The sequence below is a fragment of the Falco punctatus genome, assembly GCF_963210335.1.
Source record: "Falco punctatus genome assembly, chromosome: 7".
Taxonomy (NCBI): domain Eukaryota; kingdom Metazoa; phylum Chordata; class Aves; order Falconiformes; family Falconidae; genus Falco; species Falco punctatus.
Window position 1 is genome coordinate 10,512,749 of NC_137587.1, and position 18,970 is coordinate 10,531,718.

At 39.5% G+C, this 18,970-nt stretch overlaps 1 protein-coding gene across 12 annotated transcripts in view; it reads right to left on the bottom strand.

Moving 5' to 3' along the window:
• Window positions 1-18,970, bottom strand: part of MIPOL1 (mirror-image polydactyly 1) — a 203,448-nt gene that overhangs the window by 58,979 nt on the left and 125,499 nt on the right. For all 12 annotated transcript variants that reach the window (XM_080394330.1, XM_080394327.1, XM_080394325.1 and 9 more), the window contains one exon: window positions 1,330-1,424. In XM_080394330.1, coding sequence (XP_080250456.1) covers window positions 1,330-1,424 — 95 coding nt within the window. The remainder of the gene's footprint in view (window positions 1-1,329; window positions 1,425-18,970) is intronic.

Below are 18,970 nucleotides of genomic sequence, written 5' to 3' on the forward strand. Positions count from 1 at the left end.
TTCTGAAATATCAATAAAAACATTGCATTTTGCAATGTTGTTTTTTTTTGCAAAAACACTGACTCCTGTTCTTACATCTGCTGTCAAGAGTGGTTCCAAAGAACCTTTATCAATATGGTGATAGGCGCTTTATATATATAAATATAAAGTTTTAAAGTTATTATACAAAACCCATTTAAGTGAGTAATAAGGGCACTATAATAAATTCTTTCAAGCTTGGTAAATCACACCATAATTTGTGCACACACTAAATGCTGACCAAATTCATTAAAAGCAATAATCACAAATTGCTTGGGGTTTCTATTCACTATTAACAGGCTTTAAATAAATGCCTGTGAGATTTAGGAACAAAAGTTGTTTTTGAAACTTTCCTCCAAGGTTTTAATAAACTTAATGAGAAGGGGAAACTCAAAAAACCTCTAGAAACCTGAGTATTTTTCACTTGTAAATGCTGAAACACTGAAAACATACACAGTTCTGCTACTGCAAATGCTTCTTAGTCATAACTAACTAGTCCTCTTTATTTCCAATGAACATAATATTCACACTACATTTATTATTTACCTCTGCAGCCCACATCCCTCATCACAGACATTCAGCCTTCAGATTCACAATTTTCTGCTGTGTTGATGCCAATTCTCCTGCCTTTAACCTGCTGGCAGTTCTGTATCCCCTCTCACACAGGAGGTCAGGATGAAATGAGAGCTGTAACCCAACATCACTCCATAAAACAACCTAACTCCTTCACTGGACCACACAGAACTTTTCCTTAGGGACTAAAACCCACTGATCCATGCAAATGTGCAGTGCAGCCCACCTAAATTAATGAGAGGATGGCTATTTCTCTCATTCTATGTACTGCTACAGAATGTAAGGAATTAAGACATACATACTATATTGGGGTTGAAAAAGAAAACAGTCTTTTAGAATTACAGATTTTATTACTTTAAAATTTATGTTGATTAATTTAGGTATGTGCAAACAACCAGGGAAGAAACAAGCACTTATGTCAACTGGTTCTTTTGTCTCCGTATTTGTAAGTGAATGCATTGCTAATAACACAGCTTTTTCATTCCTACAAGAATCAATTGCCAGCAACCTTCCCCTTCCCTTAGAAGAAACTAATAGAAAATTTAGGCTACAAGAAAAGGACTTCTATTTCAAAGAGATGGTTGGTGAGCAGTAAAGCAGAAATGCACACCTTGATTCATTGATGTATTCACATTTCCAACAAATACCTATTTGATAAGGCCATTTCCTCACTCACAGACACAGCACAGAAAATTTCCCCTACGAGTCACTGATTTATATTAATATTAACTATTTTACCTGTAATAAACACGCAGTGTCTGGATTTCTTCTTCTAATTTTTTGCACTGTTGAAGAGCAGCCTCTTTTTCTTGCTGTGAGGCTATCAATTCTGCCTGTGAAATGATAAACAAACAATTTATTCAGAATATCCATATTGGTTTGAAAACATAACAGTTCTTTGTGCATTCATTTCAGGCATGCTTTATTATAATTACATATATAAAGATACACTGTTTTGTAATGCTGCCTATTCAATTCTTATAAAATTTTTTTTCTTGTTCTAGCATTGCAATTGTTTCTAGGTTTTTTTCCTAGATGTTTTGAACAGCTCCCCTCACATATAAGGTAAACCCCTTTGCATGGCTAAGGTTAGACCTTGTCAGTTCAGCCAAGTGTTTATCAGCCCACATATTTCATATTGATATAATGTTTCTGCAGTGCAAACCCGTTGATCAACACGCAGCGAGTGACGCAAGGCATGCAGCCACAAACTGCCGACGCGTGACTCTCGGGCTGCACATGGCGCTCCGGCTGCTCCTGCGGTGGGAGCCGCTGGCCGATGGTACCGGCTCCCTCTGGGATCTGGGTGCGTTTTCACCCAGGATCTGGTTTATAGCGGAGTGAGGGAATCCCTGAGCAATTGCTGTCATCTCCCACCTGCGAACCCTCCCGGATGTTCCTCCTCCCACTGTTTATTCACACCGAGCTGCAAAGGGCTCCTGACTCACAGCCATTATGGAAATTGCAGCATGTGGCTTGTAAGTCAGGAAGGTGGCCAGCCCCCTCCTCTCCCCAAAGCCTTAAGGTTAAAATGGTAGGAGAAATAAGTATCATGTACATTTAATACAGCTGTATAGCTTAATCATCATTAATTTTAAAATGTCCAGTTTCAATTGCACTGCAGGACTCCCTTGAGGGCCCAGGTACCATATAAATTATCTTAAAATCAGCCGATGATTAATTGTTGTAACAACAAATAAGGCTGGGCTTGTGCAGCAATTCTTTGACACATGAGCCTAAGCATTGGGCTGCTTTCCAATGTTTTTAATTCATGGTGTAAGTTATTAATTGTACAAATTGTAAAGCCCCAAACCAAGAGGCACATGTGTGCAAAATGCTGACTGCAGATTCTGCCAACTCTTTAGGACAGTGTTGCGGAAAAGTTTCTTGGTAAATTAAAGACCTGTTATATGAGCTACAAACACATGAAGCGAAATGCATGAAGCTCAGCCCCTAGCTCTGCCAGACTCACTGTATACTCATGAACCACTGTCTGTATGCCTCAGTTTCTCTCCTAAAACAGGGCTCCCACTTGCTTCTGTTTCCTGTTTGTCTGTTAAGATTGTAAGTCTTCAAGGCAGGTGTTTTACTGTTTACTGTCAACTCCCAGTCATCTATGGGCAATTTATTCTGCTGGTTGATTAATCATGTCCTGGATATGTGGCTGACTTCTGGCAAATTTTATTAAACACCGTGTTGCACAGATGCAGCTACACAACCACCGGGCTGTTCAGTGTGTCACGTTGCACCCAGGGTTTTGCATTGCCTGGGTACAGGACCCACTGCTGTAATTGCTTCTGTAACAGACAGGCATAAAACTTTAACAGGAAATTCTCTGGAGAATAAAAACAAACTTTCTTACTATATGGAGGCTTCCTTCAGCGTTAAAAGCCAAAAGTGTTAATGTTTAACCTCTGAGTGACAGTGGTTTAAAGCTTCTGATACTGAAAACAATGTACTGGATGCTGGCAAGCCCTACCTGCTGTCAGCAAGAGGTTAAAATCCTCTGCAGGTGAGCCTCTTGCCCGGTGCTGGTTGCTGCCTTGCAAGCAGAACTCACAGAACACAAGGATGTTAGCCAAACCAAGCTATTTTCTGTAATTATACTGTTCTGTAGGTGAAACAACATTCTTAAAAACTGGAAAACACGCTAGAATCAAAGTAGGTGGTTTGTTCTAGAGGCCAATAATTAACATCCTTGCCAATTTTCAGTGTACTGTGAAGTGTGATTGAAATGGTAGACTGGAAGGAAATGTTTGCAGCTGACACACCTACTCACGGAGAGATTAACGGCTGGTCTCTTTGGAGAACTATCATAAAAAATACACCTAATGTTCCACTTGCTTTTCAGGACAAAAGTCAGAAGGCACTGGAGTTTGAAGACTCTTATTTATGTCAGTTTTTCAGCAGAAAAAACTGCACTGATTAGACTGGATTTGCACCAGTAAAAATAACAGCAGAATCAGGTGCTTTGGATTTTAAAAAAAACCCAACCAGCTAGAGAAACTGAAGGGAAGAAAAGTAGACATTTGCTAACCTCTTCAGTAGCATGTAAGGATTGATACTAGGGAGCCGCATAAGCCCAACAAAAATTCAAGCACAAGAGTTTTTGTGCACAGCATGCAGCCATGCGACAAAACCAACCCATCATTCACAGGCCTGAAGAGTGGTAAACACAAATAAACGACTCAAATATCAACCCAAAAAAGAGATGTCTTCCTTCACTACAAGAAGGAAAGCAAAACAGTGCCCATTACAAACTCACTTTGCTAACTAAAACAATGGTGCCTGCACTACCTATAAAACATTTGGAAGACTCCTTTAATGTATATTGAAATCCATCCATAGTGCACATGGCAAAAATCCTACATGAGCTCACCTCTAGTAATAACAATAGCTCCTTGGAAACTTTTTAACAAAATATTATTCCTTTGGATAATGTCAAGCTGTGGAAATCAGAACTCTTCACAGAAATGGATCAGTTTTGATTAAATTGTTTTGGAAGGTAGGGTAAAGAAGGAGCCACAAGAAGAGAAAGAATTACACCCAGGTTCCTCTGGTGGAGGCTTTCCCCAAAAAGGCCAATTTATAGGTGAGGTTGGTCACCACTTTGGTACAACAGTCACCCGCAGTGAAGTTCCTATTTAACCAGGAAAGGGTATTCTGATCACTGGGACAAGGTCTTTTTTCACCATTTTGTTGTGCCCACAAGTTCTTATGCTTTCATATCTCGTTTAATGTGGACAGAATCTTCCCCCTTCTCTGGCCCCCACCCTGCTTTCCTGAAAAAGGGAATTCTTGTTTCTACACTTCCCTCATTTTGCATTTTAGCAAACAGTTACTTCTTGAAAAATTAAATTTTCCAATTAAATCTAAAAAGCTAATTACTACCTATCAAACTTAAAATAGCCAGCTCTTGACTAAGAAAATCTCATTACTGGTCCTTTTACTGTTGCTTTTGTTTCAAAATATTCAAATTAACAATGCTATGTGTTTTCTTAACCCAAAGGCTTGAAAAATACAAGATTTAAGCAAAGGAAATCACAGGGTAAAACTAGTTTTTATCTTTTCTTAATTCCTCTAGGGCAAACATGAGCACCCTCAACTCTAATCTAAATTGAAAGAGGTAAGAACATGCAGAATCCTATGCTGTCAGGTTCCCTGTGGGTGAGAGATGGCTTTTATAATGCTTTCCAACATCCAACAGAAGGAAAAAAATATTCAGTGAACTTGAGTAATAAAGCTTCATAGTTTTATCTTTTTAGTGATTATTTTTCTCATGCGTTTATACAGGGGATATATATTTCCACATATATATTAATAAAGAACATATATTTTTCCTTCATTACATCGGCTAAACAAACAACATTTTCTGTTTCCTCCCAGTAAGCAGGCTCTCCGTTCTCCCGACCGGTTCAAACCCATCTCTCATGAGTACTCTGCTAGCAGTACATCCTACCTGCGGTGGCAACATCTCACCCCATACATACTTGCATACGTTTTGCTCACAGTCACCCTCTGGTATCTGCCTGTTCCCCTGCCCACTGTTATTGCCTAGCTAACAGTGGAAATTCTTACTCATCCTGTGAATGATGATACTTTACACTTGGTACCATAGAATTCCACCCCACTGCTTTTATTTTTCCAGTACTTGAGGCCATTCCAATCTTTCTGCAAGATAGCTTGAACTGACTTTGTATTAATAATATCTCCACTTTGTATTAATAACATCTCCCAGCTCTGTGTCATCAAGCAATTTTGTTGGTATGCTGTTGCTTTTCGTGCCAAAGTTTCTCAATGACAGCATTAAAGAAAACTGGTTCAGCACCAATTGGTGAGAAATTGGAGAGAAATTCTGCTAGTGAAATCCTTGGACCTTAACGTTTCTCTTTTCAAAGCTGTTTGCTGTTGCCTTCCTGCTAACTAGTTCCTTATTGCCTTTGACTAATCCCTCATCTCCTTCATGGGTACATGACATTTTGCAGACAGACATGAGCTCAACGTGCCCATCCTTCCAAACAAGAGATGCTAGGTGAAACCAGTTAACAGCAAGCAGCATTTCCCACATTAAGCTTGTGCCTGCTTGTAAAATAACAATATACACATTGCCCACTATAATTAATAATTTTCCACAGGGCACCACATATAAGCTTGTGTGTCAGCTTATATTTAACAAGTTTCCTTGTCTAAATAACCAGTTATCATACCAAAGAAGAATTCTTGCATGATCTTACCTGGGTGAAAGCTGTACTTCAATCCACTATTGAGGGAGCCACGTTTTAAAAACATTTTCCTTCCAAATTTGCTGTGAAGGCTCACAATAAAGACTAACTGGTCTACAATTGTGAGAATTATGTTTTTTGCCCTTCTAAATCTAGATGCTGCCTCTGCTAATTCCCTGTCATATGACGCTGTACACAGCCTCATACGATTTGTTAAAGAACTTCACTGTCATTCTTGCAGTTTCAGGTACCACCTGTTTCAGATCTGCAGACAGAAACCATCCATTATCCCGATCTGAGCACAATAATCTGAAAATTGATAATGTACTCCGTTTCCACACATTCACTTTTCTTAACCCCTGGTCCTCATAGCTGACATCATCACTGCCCAATGTTGAGAGAAAAAAAAAAAAAAAAAAATCACACACTTTCAGACCTAATCTGGATTATCCTTGATCCCCATGCCATTCCCAGAGAGGTGGCACATTTCCTCTTTCCTTGTTCTCATTTCAGTTGTTACGCTATTATTTATTTTAATTTCCTTTTCAAGGGCTGATTTAGCTTAACCTCTGACAATTTTCATTCTAAGACATAACCGTCTTGTTTAATAAGTACTCTTACAGAACAGTTATTATTACTTTATTCTTGTTGAAATTATAATTAACCCAATTAGAACTGACAGCCTTCCACCCAAAGTGTTTTCCCCTGGCTTGACCAAGATACCTGTTAACATGCTTTAATTCAGTAACAGTTGCTACCAACAGCTTTCTACTGATCCAGGATATTCCTATGGATTAGAAGAAGGCTGGATGAGAAGTCTGGAGAGTCTCAAAGGTCGTTACTGCAATTTAGGGACTCAGTCATTTACACTTGGTAGAGCTGCGTAATGGGGAAACGTGGCAATAAGATGTCTTTCTGCTCCTTAGGTCCTGTGTTATTGGAAGCCTGAAATGGAATCGAGCAAGCACAGCTGAGAATTGCCCATTTCTCGTGGGGCAGAAGTATGCTCCTGCCGATATTAGCAGGCTAGCTGGACAGCAAGGGGTCAGGTGTCTTCCCAGGGCAGCGGGAGACTGGGAGAGGGAACAAAGGTTTCTTTCACTCTGAATTAGAATGAATAAGCAAGGGGGAAAAAAAATCTAGAAAAGCGTTTTAAAACCATGGAAGAAATATTTTTACCTTGCGCTATTTTTAATTCTTTTACATTTTACACATCACATCAATAAGAGAGGTACGTACTGCATGATAGAGCAGGTCACGTTGTGACACGTTATGACATCCAACTTCTAACCATTCTGTTATTTTTACATTAGCCGCTGCTACTTAGTGCAGATTACAACAGCTCATCTTATTTTCTATATCAAAGTGTCAACATATCAAACTGTTCTACCAACAACAGAAGCAGGTGACACTTTGATCTAGAAAAGAATATAAGCACTTGTCTTATTAATTAGGGGATCAGAGGTTTTCAGGGTCAGGAAAAAGACTCCAGCTAACAGGAGGGGATGGAAAATGCCTAGCACGCTAATAACACACTAAGTGATCGCCTTGTTTTTTAAATCACAGTGCTAACATGTCAAACTGTTTCATTACAATACAAACAGGGGACACATTGACCTAGAAAATGAGATGAAATGTTTCAGCTTGCATTTAAGTTTCAGCTGCCCTCGACAATTTTGAAAATGAAAAGTGAAAATTAAAACTATACTATGGTAGATGCTGTAAATTATTGACACATAATGAAATGCATAATTAACAATAATAAATCCAGATTTAAAATATAAAGTTAAAACTTCATGTTGAATTTTTGAAGTTTGAAATGTAGTTTCAAATATTCCCCAAATAACACTTCTAGGAGATAAACTTGAGTTGGAAAAGTTTGGAATACTAACTGAAATCATCAGAAATCAATGCAAAGTTGTTTCTTAAACACATTATTTTCTAATGGGAATGTTTTTTACTGAACCTGTCTTAACTTAGAGTAAATCAAGCAGCTTTATTGCAGATCACTGCTGGATCTGTGCTGCTGTGGAGGATCACTACAGCTACAAAAGCTACACTGAAGAACCAGCTGAGGGTTGTTTGTCTGTGTGAATTTCGGGGTGACTGGTGGTGGTGGGAACTCTAACAGCCTTTAAGCTACAGCTTCCCGCAACGCACCGCCACAACCACACCCGGGTTGACATTCCCTCTGGGCACAAAGGAATGGGATCTCAACAGCAAACATGACCTTTATGAGTTTGCATCAGGATCAAACAATTAACCATAATAAGATTTTACTCTACAATCTAATACTATTGTTGGTCAGAATAAATATCAGTTAATGAAACTTTTTTTTTTTTTAATAAAAAAGCATTGTTTCACTGGAACAATAATGCCCTGTGAAGATGCATTGGTTTAGATGGAAATATTTCTGAGGAATGTCAGGCAGAATTTCTGACAGAAGAGAGAATGCCTCCCCAGACGTGTGATTAGGTTATTTGTTTGGGTGCAGAAACCTAATGTTGAGTCCCCGTCTCTTGTGCTAACTCACTCTGGACATGGCAGATTCCCACCACCAAAAATATTTCACTGCTCTAAAGTTATGTGAATTCCCCATGTTTCCAGTGACTTTCGTTGGTCTATGTCCTCTCTGCAACTGGCACAAATGATTTTTTATTAAATTGCTATGTGAAAAACAGAACCAGACAGAAGATGTATTGTGGGAAAGCAGACTACTTCCACAGCCCAGCCATCAAAATGTTTGAGGGTGTCCAACTTGGATCAGGGAGCTTATCAAAGATGATGCAAGTGCACCAATACTGGCTTTTTAGCATGTACAGGTGCATCTTTTCCAGCTACTTTACAAATAATGTCTTCATGTCTTCTCTTATTTGAATTCAAAAGGGTAACCCCATAATCCTCCTTTTATTCCAAAATGGAACTGTCATTTTCAGGAACTGTTGTGCTGCAAGTCTGACTAATGCCACCTTCCCCAACTCGATCTTTATGCTATCCCTAATTGAATGGAAGCTTTTCAGAAGACTTGTAAAAGATGTTTCTATCTGAGGTCCAGACTCTTGTCTTCATCTCAACAACAAATTCGCCAGCAAGAATACCTGACCATACCGTATGAATATTGCTTGTGTGGACATTCATTTCTGAGAGGTCCTGTTGTGACTGGGATGACAGCAACAGGCCACAACAAATATTAGGCAGATTGTGCAATCAGAAGGAAAAAAATAATTCACAAAATAGCTTTTTACTGCTCTGTTAAGGAAAATGAAAGGACACAACAGAATTTTTGCCCAGATGAGGTACATAACTGCTTCATTTTATTACAATAAGAGCAAACTTAGTATCTACCAATTATCTTAATGCAATACCAGTTGAACCATTATGCCTGAGGTGTAAACGCCTCATCCTTGTACGGCATGGTCACATCACACGGGGAAGCACACTTGCACCAGCAGTATTTGACAAGCAGTTTCTTGTCTAAAGTTACTCTTTCACCTAATGATGTGCCCAGACGAGCACATATTACAGGCAGATTCAGTCCCTTATCGCATTATGCCTATATGAAACACTTACGATACTTTTCGGTGAGAATTAACAATTTGCTCATCTAACCTTAGATATGATCTTGATACAAAGTTTATTCATCATCTGCAGTATTATTTTGCAATATCTTATACCCCTTCCAAGCAATATATGGTATATTGAAATTGCAAGAAAAATCAGCTATTCAAAGGACAATCCAAGGCACGTGATGAGCGTGTGAGACTAATACATGGAACCATTTTATCGTAAAGAATGATCACAGAGTGAGGAAGATTAATTTGGAATTCTGCCCCTGTAAGGCTGACCCAAAATTGTAATTGACTTCCCAGGGTCAAGTTTTCATTTATGGTTTCCATTTGTTTGTGTACACAGTTAAAAAACCCAGAGACACTGTCATACATACCTACTATGTGCATATGGGTAACTACCTGAGGATACCTCAAAGTTTATTTTGGTAAGATATAAACTTAGAGACAACAGAGAGTCCTGAAAAATTTCAAGGATGACAGCTCTAAAATACATTCATAGCTGGATTTGGCTTTTCAGATAAATAATGCCATGTGCAGAGATGCTGACCTTTTAGTAGAAGGGATTTTATTAAGAACACAAGCTGGAGGTGCTTTAACATAGCAAGTAGTTAGGTCTCTGTATACAGGTAGGGAGATAACTTGCCTCACTACTAAACCATGATGCACACTGTGAAAAGAAACTCAAAAGAAACAATTAAGACTGTTTTAATAGGGAAGCAAAAAGCCATTCAAAACAGTTATTTTTGCATAGTGGCTGTGCCTTTAGAATCTATATGAAAAGAAGTAAGTTCATTCCTCTACTTCTCAGATTAAAGACTGCTTACAGCTGGGGGCATGTGGAAAGGGCACATTTCTCAGTGTTCTGTAATTCAGGGGTGGCCTTGGTGACATCACACACTTTGTTTCTGATCTAAAAACCAGCTGGAAAAATGCAATTTTAAATAAATATTGGAAAGACATCAGCAACACGGAGAAACTCATTGGAAGGTAAAACAAAGCATGTTCCTTTGGGCACGGTGTACACTGCCTAACTGAGGAAGCCTTCTTACGTCCCCCTGCATGGCTACGCAGGTAACTAGACTAGAAAAGAGACACATCCCTTCTAAGGCAGACCATGTTGTCAAATATAAGCTTAAAACAAAGAAGTAAAAAACCCCCTCCCTGATCTCCTTTAGTAACAGGCATGTTTCCCTCAACCGTGAGAGACCTGACTCGCTTCACATGCGCCATGAAGACTATTACACTATATAACAAATTTTACTGGCAATTTCCTTAGGGGAAAGCAAGAAGAAAACTACCATGTAGGCTGAAGTGAGCTGAAGGAGCCTTCCAGGTGGTGTCTGAGACCTACTGGTGGATTACTCTGGGAAAGCTTCAAATGTCAGCACCCACGGTAAATCTGTTGTCCACACAAATGGCTTTGGCCACTTACGATATCAAGTCAGTATCTGTCACAAACAGCAAGTCGTCAGCACAGGATCCAAAAGGTAGTGTTGTAATGTTGTCTCAGAAGCTTTGCGGTAACAAAGACCCTATTCAATAAAAACAACGTTCCCCTCAGCCCCAAAAGTGTCCTATCCAGTTTGGGGCGGAACTAAACTGGCACAAGAACAGAAGAAAGTTCGTGTTACAGCCAGACATGTTTTATCTGTGCTGCAGCCAGAAACTGTGTGTGCTTTCAGGGCTCTCCATCTGGTACATTTTCAGGCTCTGCTAACAGACCCCAAACTGACCACAGCAGTCACCTCTCTGTTGCTACAAAGAACCAGCCAGAAACCACGCTCCAGCCTTGAGACCTACAGGCATGACCTGCCTTGTCCTTGCATGTCAAAGGCTCTCTTCTGTCCATCCCTAAAAGGAAGGGCTGCTAACACCAGATTGCTAAAGGGAATGGGTCCTGGTATGTGGTAACATCTTGGAGAGCAGGTTAAAACCATGCCAGGGAGGTTTCTAACAAAAAGCATAGATAATTGCATGTCACTCTGCAAGCCCATGCCCTGACCCTATCTTAGTTACTAGAGTAGGTACAGATATTGGGTCTTGTCAACTAATAAGGCCTTAATAATCTCGACCAAGATTGATAAACCAGACTTATGTATGAGTTCGACCGACAAGTTGCTTCTCTCACTCCCAGTAGGCTGGTGACACAGTCCTGACTGTTCAACAGGTGTCACCCACAGCTTCACACCAAGGATTCAGGAGTAATTCTGGCTTGGGCAAATTTTTCTAACCTTACCTCACTAATCAACCTCTACTGCAGACTCCCTGCTACAGTAAAGTCCTTGGCTTTGACCTCTGACCAGCCACTGACCATGCCCTTCAGACTGGATTCTGTTACGAGACATTCACTTATTACAGTTCCTTACCCCTGATTTCAGCATGAAGTCGAATCAGTCCACCTGAGACATCAGTCTGAGACAGTCCAACTGAGACATTCTGCAACATTTCACAAGTCTCTTTTCCATGAGAGAATATGTACACTGAAATCATTCATGCTTCATAAAAGGGGCAGAAAAAAGCATGCAAGGCAGGAACTTGAGCAAAAACAGAGTTAACAGTTTAAGCTCCAAAGCTTATAACTGATGCTAAGTGATGATATACTCCAAACTATAACCTTTTGTGCAAAGAGACAGAATGACTGCTACCTCTTGGCAGTCAGTACTTCTGCAGAAGGCAGTAGTGTCTAATCCTACTATCAGAATTAAACTTAAAAATTTTTCATAAAAGCCATGAGTCTGTACAAGATTATAAAAATGAATTGTCCCAATGACTTCAGCGGGACTGCTTCAGTCCATAACTCTTCCAGGATTTGGAAGGAAAGGCAGGGAAGAGCTTGAGTTAATATTTAGCACTTCACCTTGTGCTCTTCACCTTATGGAAGATGAATTACTAGCAGGTATACACAGTCCAGTTTATCTGACCTTTTTGTACACACAGAAACTCAGAATCAAAGTGCTGAGTTCAACAGCAACTGTTATACTTAAGAAAAGAATAAATCATTATTGAATAAATGTATCTGTTAGCAGGAGTAAGAAAGAATCCATGAGTATATGCCCCACACTGACATGTCCAGATCTTAACTATCAAGACATTCTCTAACCATCTTTGAATCTGGCAAGCCTGTTAGTACTACTTCTCCTTTGATAGCTGAAATTCTCATCAGACAATGTAGCAAGAAAGTCTGGGCTCTCTCTCCAGCTTTTTGTTTGTGCCTAGCACTTTTGGGAAAAAAGTTGGGAAAACATCAGATTGATGTGTCTAGCACTTTTGGGAAAAAGACAAAGCTGAACGCCTGCTCCTGAGGCTGGCTGCAGGTTCCACTACCTTGAACTACTGGTGCGACTGGGGTGGCTGTGAATTTCTGACACACTGTGAACAAGCTACAATCATGTCTCCTGTGATGAGAGGATCTCTCAATCTGTGCAATTCCAGATGTGTAAAAGGGATCGATTGCAGAGGCTCAACAGCTGCTGCTGATTTTGACCAGAACAACCCCCTGAACCTTGCTCTCTCCACAATCTTACTGTAATGTTTCCCACCCAAGCAGAACTCAGACTAAGGATTTAAAATTAAAGTAAGAAAAGTGAATAGAGGTGTCTGTGAGAACATACATTTAAGTCTTTATAGGAATCATCTATCCCGTGGGAAAAGTACAGGAAAGGATTCAATAGATGGTACCTTCCTATTGAATAAGCAGGGGATGGACGCCTCCATGGCTTGTTATGGATGCTAAACTGTTGGATGAGATCTGTTGATACAGGCAAGTTACCTTCACACTCAGAACACAAAAGCATGTTCTGATACTAAAGATTTTCGGTCCTTTCTGTTAAAAATCTATTTACTAAATTTTATACAAGGTAATCTTATTTTCTCCTACTGCGTATCTATCGGATTAGGTTCTATTAGATCTTTGCCTTGGGCAAAAGCATTCTGTTCACTTCCTATCTAAGTTCTGGTGCACAGATGCAGAACACTGCACCAAATCTCTGTTGCAACTCACTCAGACTCAACTACGGCCCAACTGCAGAAAAAGGCAGTTGGTGCATATCTGATAATTTTTGTAATCTTCAGAGGAAAGAGAAGGGAAAGAGTACTGATACATTACCCACCATTGTTTTCTTTGAAATCGTAACTTGCAAAATGAAACAAAATAACCCACTGAAAAGATAAATGTTTTTGTCAACTATTAAATGCTCCTGTGATTTTCCATGATACAATCTAATGCAGGAGGTATATTTCTTTGCTCTTATTTGGGCAAGACAAAAGAAACCATTTAAATCACCCAAGATTGTTGCGTACAAAAATCATATCCTCATAAACCCAGAGAGCAAACACTTCTCTGTTACTATTTTACAGTTAGAATTTTAGCCAGTGCTTTTGTTTTCATTTGTTCAAAGCAGAATTTATACTTTTTTACTGCATCTATTACACATTTCTTCACTTGAATGCCTGTTTTTTAAACTTGTCTTGCCAGAATATTTTTAATTATGCAATCCGTACTCTGTCAATGGCAAGCACTTGGGTAGAATTTCTTATATACCTTTCAACATACCCAGCAGACAATTAAGAACTCAGTGTATAGAAATATTTGCCAACTGAAACGTTGGTGGGACAAGTTTAATCAAGTGATCTTGACTAACTTTTAGCAAAGAATCACAATTTTTTCATCATCAGTTTACCACTTCAAAATACCACTTTAAATGCTGTTTCTTAGAAATTTTTATTGACCCAGTCATTCACACAATCTGCAGTACATGCCTGACTTGCATAATACTTCAGGCAATAGTTCCATTAATACTTGAACACTTTCTTTTCATGGGTAGTGTAATGAATGCCAAATTTGTCTCCAGCTTTTAAGAAAATTTGGTTTTGCAGGGAAAATCCTGACCCATTGAAGCCAACAGAAGTTCACTGTTGACTTCAATGGGATTAGCATTTCCCTCTATTTGTATACATGCAATTTCCCTCTATTTGTATACATGCATTGTCTCTATTTATTGATGAGTATTCCAATTATATGTGTGCTGTACACAAGGATAACACACAGAATAAGTCTAATTAAAAGAAATGTCTTTGTGTTTGCTGACTGATACTATAAATGCAGATAATTAGATAAGCACTGTGCAGAACCCTCTGCAATACTGTAATGATAAAACGGTGAGATATTTGTGCAGTGCAAGGTGCCACCTGGCATTTACTTTTAAACTGACCAATGCAAGCAGGTTTTATCAGAGGAAGGAAAAAACACCGTCTGTGAAACAAATTTTGTGAAGGATCTGAAGAGCAGTAATAAAATTCTTCAAATAACCACCGCTTTCAGAATGATGACACTTTTTTTGGGAAGGGGTGCAGTGCTATTAAACCCATACGCAAATGGGGAAACCCATTACCTTCTTTCGGAGGCTGCTGGATTGGCAGCCCTATCGCGTAGGCACACTGCTGTGGATTGTAGCTGTTGTATGAAACTCCACAAAATGCTTTTGATCCATTTTATCTTGCAACTTAGCAAAGAAATGTTGCAATAAGAAACACCAACAAAGATCTGAAAAACTTAAGCTCTGGATTACCATATTGTGTTCTCCTGCCATTCAATGTGTCAGACAAAGGCAGTGGTGTTCAAAGTAGCAAAAGAAAAAGAAAAAAGAAACTGGTCACAGAAAGTGCAGAGCACAGAGTAAATAATATTCCTCCACATCCCTACCCTTTCATAGATTTGTTGTTAAAAGAGTTGCAGCAATTAGGCTTTTGTTAATTACCAGCTGTTGAAACAGATGTGTTGACTGTCCTTATTAGCCAACAGCTGGGACAGGAGAACAATTGATGCTCTCTAAAACCAACAGCCAGCTGCTTTGCAGTAATTATCTCCTATCGATAATACAGGTGATAAAGGCAGCAAAAAGGTTATGAGCTTCAATAACCAAGGTACTGTTACTGAATATCACTGGTATTCATGGTTAATTTTAGAAAATTAGTAGGACAGTAAGTTGCTACGTCTGCTTCCTCTCTGCATTGTGCCAAGGTCAAGCAATAGGCAAATAACAGGGGAAATACAACCAGAAAAAAACCCAAACCCACAACACATTTTTTTTTTTTTATACTCTTATTATATTTCAAATGTCTTGCTGATCTTTAAGGAATGATTTTTCTTTAAGGTGACTATGACTAGATGTCATTTATCATTAACTCAGTTTCCCCATATGACTTTCTTTGCATTCAATTTTGCCATAAATGACTTTTTGGAATGTGCAGATGGTTATTCCTACCTGTTGGGAAATTTTATTATACAATATGCAATAAGATATGATAAACAGACTACTAGAGAGCAGGGCCATCCCTCTAGAGAGTTAGGTTCTAGTCTCAGGCACGCCATCAATTCTTAAGGAAATTCACTTCAATTCTTGGAATTCAGTTTCCCTAGTGCTAAAATGAAAGAGTTATGTTTATCTTGATCGATCACTTTGTGATTGATGACTTTAACATACTATTTAAGTGCAAAGTAATGCTTGCATAATACATTACTGTAACAGGAAAAAACCTGCATGCTTTTCTAGTATTGATATACGTCAAAGGTTATAAAATGAATAGTTCTTTTAGAAGCACTGGGCCAGAATTCCATGAATGGAAGCCACACCAGTAACTGCTAATATCTAAATGGAATGTATCAACATAGGCAATCGGATGGTTGGTATTTACTTCTGCTCCTGCTTTGATTTATATTTTCTCATCTCCATATCCTATTAAAGTGCATTAAAAGAAAAGCAAAGGAGAGATTTTAAACCATTTCTATTAGCTGCTCAGTTCATCTCAAGCCAACAAAAGACATGTCTACAAGAATCTACAACCATGTCTATTCACTAATTAGTCTGCACTTAAAGACACTGCCTTACTGAAAACAAGGATTAAGGCTGGTTGAATACTCTCCCTTTCATAGACCTCCCTTATGTCTCTGTTGGGTCATCATAAGCAGCTTGTTCTCTGAGCTTTAAGTAGGGAAGCTCGACAATCAGTTCTGGGCTCATCAGTAGGCGCTGGGGCAATTAACAGGACCTACCAACATTTTAAGGGACATGTAAAGAAATAAACTAGCCAAAAATTTTTAACAACAGGGATGGGTAAAAACGTCTCACACCCTCATGGCAGCTACGTTTTAAGAAAGACACGCTGCAGCATACCTTAATGCTTATTTTGAAATAAAGCAAAACAATGCACGTCTCTGTTCCTACTTCAGATTCAAAAGAAAAAAACCACACCATTATAGGAAGAAAATTGAAACGGATCTTTGTACATACATCCTCACATCTATTAAGAGGAATCCACAGCACGCTACGAAAGAAACAGAGAACTTGAGCCTAGCTGTCAGTTTTCTGCTTTTGCCAGAATGCTAAAAAAGATGGAAAAAGGGAGGGAGAAGGAATGGTTTTAAACAACGGCTTTTCACTTACTTTTCATTCTTTCCTTATTCCTCTGACTGCTTCTCTCTACCCTTTCGGTGTTTTCAGGCTGTTACACAGGGTTTTCCCCTGGAAGGCAAAACTTGGCTTTTTGCCTTTTGTTTGTCATCCATGAATGAGTTGGGGGCAAGTGTGTGTTGGGGGGAGGGGGAGTTAGGGAGAGGGGGAAAATGGTTTAGTTTTGGTCTCACTCTGCTTTGGTCTACCAACGGAAAGTTACCATTTAGACTGTGCCAACAAGGAACTAATTTGAGCAATGGACAGTTAACAGGGCTCATCTGCCTCAGAAAGAGATCTGAAGGAAGCTTTGTATCCAATGTGGAAAAATACTAACTAAATTCAGGAAAGAAATCAGGAAATTCTTCAGAGCTGGTGTTCTGCATGGGTTTCCATGGCAGAAACTACCACAAAGCAACCAGGAACTTGAAGCCTTGAAGAGGAAAAGGACAACGAACGTTGCTTCACCTCAGCCAAGACATACTCGAGGGAACTTTCAAGCTCCACGTTTGCACCAAGGGCCTGTGCTGCCTAAATCCTGCAGGTGGGAGATGACCAATTCAGGTCTGGGAATTGGTCGCAACTGGAAGTGTATCTCTGCAGAATTAACCACCAGCCCCTGCTCGAAGTGCAGAAAAGCAGCCGAGGGAGTGTGCCGTGTGGCCACTGGCATGCTGTCAGGGAGCTGAACGCACCTGGACTTTGGTCTCGTGTCTTGCAACAGTCACAGTCCGGTAACAACACACAGCTTCACCCGACTCGCCGGCTCATCACAGCCACACTTCCCAGCTGAAAGACGGACTTCAGAAGATCTGAATTAACACATGAATCAGACACATTCTGTCTGCTGAGACCCTCGTGACCCTCTGCTGCACACCAGGGCCACAGCAAACCTGTCCCAGTGAATTTAATCCAGTGTATTCCAACGTCTTGGCATCCACCTTGCTAACAAAGCCTACCGCACATACCCTGCGACCAACACACTGTACGTTTCCCTTTGTATTTTGTTTTCAAATAAAATGTCTGGAGACAGCACAGGCCAGTTCCCTGAGAACATAAAGTTGAAGACTGCTGCCCGAAACAAAACTTCTCTGGTATCTTATAAAATCGTTGTAAATGTGACAATCAAGCACTCAAAAAAATTCACCTGGCAACAGCTGCATTGAAACAAAGTTGCTGCAGCAACAAGTAACGTCACGGTGTTAATAATTGACATGGAAAGAATGAAAAGGTGAGCAAGGGATAAAGAGGACAAAAGAAAGATTTCAGTATAAACTTCTGCTGGTAACTAATCAATCAAAATGGAGACTGAAAGAGTCAGCATGAACGTTATATTGAAAACCGAAGTGAGTTTGATATCTTGGACTGCTCTTGTGACACTCCATTTTCTGCGCCTGATTTGCAAAATTTGACAAACAAATCCCTCGCTGATTTGAATCTACTTTCATTCAATTCCCCCAAGAAACTACAGCAAACGCAGGAGCGGTGGTGGCTTCTCGTGTTTGCTGCATGCAGGAAAAGTGCCACGCGATTCCTGGTTCTGCAGGTTAAGGCAGGAATTAGCCGCGCTGTGGTAATGAATGAGTTTCTCAATTTACATAATCTAACAAAAGACCACTCCCCTTGGAGGGAGGAACTACATCCTAGAGACACTGTTTAGAAGAAGCTGTTTCGGATTATTGAAGTATCAACAGCCTCAGGTGAAATGGACTGCTATCTTAACATCCACCGCTACTACTGCTAGAGGTCAAAGCAGCAGGAAAAACTTTCAAGAATACAAGTTAAATATTAAGAAATCAAGATTTGTTTCCTCAAATCACATTTTTTTCTGTATTCCATAATATGGCTGACTTGGTTTTTATACTAAAAACTATAAATCGTCACTGTTTAATTTATACCAGTATTGCTTTGCCCTTTGCCCAGAATCCTGGCAGCTGGTAAAATTAACTGTTTTCTACAAAAGTCAGTCCCTAAATTAATTCGTTCAAGTACCAGAGTTAATAAAACGAGTAACTCTTATATGAAAATCAAATACTCCAAAAGAGCGTACTCAGAAAATCAAGGAATTTGCAAGTTCAGCCCCAAAAGCTACTGTTTTTCAGTGAAAAGTAGCCAGTCTCAGCTCATGATTTGTGAAGAT